We start from the raw sequence: 3,864 nt of genomic DNA on the forward strand, positions 1-3,864 counted from the left end.
TCAGGGACTATCAATGCTAGAAAATGTAAACTATACCGATAAAATGGCACAACAAAAAATAAAAATATTTTTTTTTTAGAAAAAACCTCCCATAGTCTAGTGTTTTTTTTTCTCATCCAATCATGTAGTGTGGGGTATCGTTGTATAGGTCATTATGGGGTTGCTAAAACGATTTTCGATTCAGTCATTTTTTTGCAAAATATTCAACTTTAAAGTGCAAATTTTCATTAAAATCGAGCGTTTTTTTTCGTAATGGCTATGGAACCCTTTTTCGGGCGTATCCGACACGCTCTTGGCCGGTTTTTTAAATCAAACAGACCAAGGCACAAAAAAAGTTTCAAATTATTTTTACAAAAAAAAACGGAAAGTGGAAAAAAAATCTATCTACAGGAGTGAGCTACATTGTAAGTCTACTATGGATAAAAAAAAATATGGACCCTCCTAGAAAATTTAAGGTTCCCAATTCTATAAGTATTCTCACTATTAATCATCATCAGTCTCAGCCTAGTACTGAGGATATTTTACGGAAATTTAACTTTCCGATTTTGCATTCATCTTAACGATTTTGCGTTTAGAAATTGTACTATCTAAATTAAAACGAAACTACTACACATTGGTAAATCACAAAAGTTAAGATGGGACTGGCAATGGAACCTAGTTTCTCGTTATTTCGAAAAACAATCTCGTGTCGCGTGCTTTAACATACACCAATGCGAACCTTGGAATATACAGAGAAAGTTCTTGATGTTTTCTAGAAACAATTAGTTTTCTTTTGTATGAAAATGACTGATGTCCACACATACACGAAATAGTTAACCTGAAATCCAACAAACTAATCTTATGGTCTACTTGCTTGGATAAAAAACTTGATAGTAGGTCTAGATTGTATAAAAAGTTTCTATTTGAGGTTTAAATAGTAAATCTAGTTTATTTTTTTTGCAAGTTTCCATTAATTAAGCCCAGTTTAAACTTGCAAGAAAAATAGTGCATGTTGTAGGTATTAGGGCAAATATTCGAGCGTTTTGACCGCGCGGTCAAACGTCATTAGCGTCCGACGTTTATATAACACAACGGAAAGACAAATCACAAGAATTTTAATCACGCTAAATTCAGCATCGGTATTGTCTTAAATTTTCATAAAAAAACAACCCTGGGCATTACCTCTTTTAATAACACCTGCAAAGACACCAATGAAATAAAAACGCTGCAAAAACGCTGAATATTCGCCCATTAACGTTGCGAGTCCGTAAAGCAAACGAGTTAGAAGTGGTCAATCGAGCGCCGCAATATAATGCAACCTGCACAATTTTTCTTGCAAGTCTTTACTTGCTACTTTACTATTTCAATTATGAATTTTCAGTTTTCAGGCACGTAAAGGATGATGAATACTGTCCTAACCAAAAAGAACTTGGCGTTGAAGTGGGATAGATAATGACTATTTTGGTGAAAAAGAAATAAAACACCTAAAAATATTTAAAATCTATCAATAAAATAAAATCTTAATTATGAATTAAACATATTATTACGAGAAACTCATTTTATTTCCACTTCATCCTTTCTCGTTCTAAAATGGAGGCTTGCAATTGGAAACCACGGAGAAATCTGAAAAGTTCAAACATTTATTTATAGAGAACTCGTAGGTAAGGTACACAACTAATATTTAAAGTCCCAGCTTTATACTATTATACTCACTGTATTTCCAGAAACAATTAACTTGTATCATGTGACAGACATCATCGAATCTGCCGTAGCCAAAGTTGTCATCAAACGCACAGACAGGATCTATAGTCCTTTTGCAAATTAGGGCTACTCTACACCATGGGCTTTTTGATTGAGGCTTGATACCAGGTACAGTCACTTGCCTGCCATCTAGTGATCGACGGGTGAACTGGAATGACAAGAAACCTCTTGTGTGGACATTCTGGTGACGGACTTCATGATATCATGGTTTACGTACCTATTAGTCGCAGCTGGGTGGTAAGGAGATAATAAAGTAACAAATTTTGGCACGCTTTTATTGTAAAGTAAATAGGGTTTGGTTTGGTATTATAGTTCTGATGGAATTATAAGATTTCGGAATACAAATAATTATAAAGTTGTAATAAGTTGCTGGCTGGTGTAGGTATACAGATTTAATTGAAACAAATATGTTGATCAATTTGTTGCTTTAGATTGTTTCAACAAAAAGTTATAGTTTACGAACATACTGCTTATTTAAATAAAACAAATTAGCATGAAAATATAAATGATTGAAAGTAAAATCAATCATTCTACTGTGCTGTGTGTGCATAGAAGGCGCGCCTTGCTCGTAGTTTCTGCCCCGGCTTGTAACTTTGCTCTACAATAACATTAGGCTCCGAATCATGACTGTACTCTTTAACCATTAAATTTTTCATCAAATTCCCATATCTCGGAACTTTTTCACCGAACCTCGAGAAAGGATTATTCTGACTAGCGTCAGTAGTATAAAACCTTCTACTTGGTTGTTGTACCTCCACTTTCTCAGGCAGTTTCGGCTTCTCCAAACGTAAACTTATGTTCTCAATCAGTTGTTTAGTGACATCTTCATTCTGTTGCACCATTCTGACAAGCTGTTCCAAGGCTTGCGAGTGCTGCATCAACTTTTCTTCGATAAAGTCATCAAAAGAGTCGCTTTTCTTAGGCACTGCCCGCTTTTGTACTTTCTGGTAAAGCAATCAAATACTTACAAAACTTTAATTGGTTGAAATTACATTTTTGGACTATTTGAATCACGTGCAGGCTTACCACTGGTGCTTCCAAAGGGTAGACGAGGACATCATCCAGACTGTCCATTCGTAACTGGTACGATGGTGCTGCTAAGATCAGCAATGCGGCTACTAAAAAAGGTAAATTTAAAGTAGGTACTTAATCTGCCTGATGAAAATCTTAAGAAAACCATTGAGAGAACACGTGAGAGTAATGGAACTCTGACAAAATTATAAGGATTTAAATCCTGACAAAATATTTCTACCTAATACATCCCTGCCACTATTTGAGACTACTAACACTACGGGTTTTGATTTTTTTTAAGAATAAAGTATGAAGATAGCTTGGAAAATTACCGGCACATAAAATAAAACCGGCAAAAGTGACAGATTATAAATTACGACTGGTTCCGTAGTTAAAATTAAATTTAAATGGTAACTACAACAACCGCTTAGCCTCCAACAGCAAAGAGGGCATCTTCAAGAAATATCTAATGGTTAACTAAATATATCAGCTCTAAAAAGGACATTCACGTGGTCCTTATAGCTCGCGAGTAAAATACCTGTGACATATGAACAGGCATCTCAATCAGTCAGGCAGGGACAGAATGAAACTAAAAGAGTTCCTTTGCTATTTTGGCCACATAACCCTAAAGATCAGGGGCGGTTGTAACGGTTCAACGGCCTTTATGTGAGTTCAGTAGATAAATTTAATGAATCTGCGATATTTACCGAGGAGAAGGGGCTCCATGATGGCCCCTGGACGCCGGACAAGTAGGTCACAACCCGACGCTCGCGCCACTTATAGTGGCGATAATTATGTACTGCTAGGACCAACCGTCTTGATCATTGATATTTGCCATACCATACTTTTTCACAGTTTTTTTTTACATTTAATATAAAATACTTTTACTTTTGTAATTCTCTATTTGTAATGTAACCTATCTGTATTTCTTTTTTGTACAATAAAGAGTTCTACTATGACTACTAAATACTACTTTGATGCAGAGTTTATTTGTTTTAATAATAAAGTACTTAGGAGATGTAATCCCGACGCGGGCTTAGCGAAGATTGGAAGGAGAAGATACCTGTGCCCAGCACTGGGCGACAAATAAACTCAAGATGATGATACGTGAAA

At 35.5% G+C, this 3,864-nt stretch overlaps 1 protein-coding gene across 1 annotated transcript; it reads right to left on the minus strand.

The window, feature by feature from the left end:
* Window positions 1–1,468: 1,468 nt before the first annotated feature.
* LOC141439035 (uncharacterized) lies at window positions 1,469–3,541 on the minus strand. Its single transcript, XM_074103146.1, has 5 exons — window positions 3,459–3,541; window positions 2,767–2,858; window positions 2,493–2,684; window positions 1,693–1,888; window positions 1,469–1,602 (listed from the first exon to the last, which is right to left on the minus strand). The coding sequence occupies exons 1-5, from the start codon at window positions 3,475–3,477 to the stop codon at window positions 1,565–1,567; spliced, it is 537 nt and encodes a 178-aa protein (XP_073959247.1). The 5' UTR covers window positions 3,478–3,541; the 3' UTR covers window positions 1,469–1,564.
* Between the last annotated feature and the right edge of the window lie 323 nt (window positions 3,542–3,864).

Source organism: Choristoneura fumiferana, chromosome 20 (assembly GCF_025370935.1).
Source record: "Choristoneura fumiferana chromosome 20, NRCan_CFum_1, whole genome shotgun sequence".
Taxonomy (NCBI): domain Eukaryota; kingdom Metazoa; phylum Arthropoda; class Insecta; order Lepidoptera; family Tortricidae; genus Choristoneura; species Choristoneura fumiferana.

Bases quoted from the DNA above. Each gene is read 5' to 3' on its own strand.
- LOC141439035 (XM_074103146.1), bottom strand. The intron at 2,685-2,766 runs GTAAGCCTGCAC...TTGCTTTACCAG, and splicing joins ACCCTTTGGAAGCACCAGTG to AAAGTACAAAAGCGGGCAGT. The intron at 1,603-1,692 runs GTGAGTATAATA...TGAACTTTTCAG, and splicing joins TAATTGTTTCTGGAAATACA to ATTTCTCCGTGGTTTCCAAT.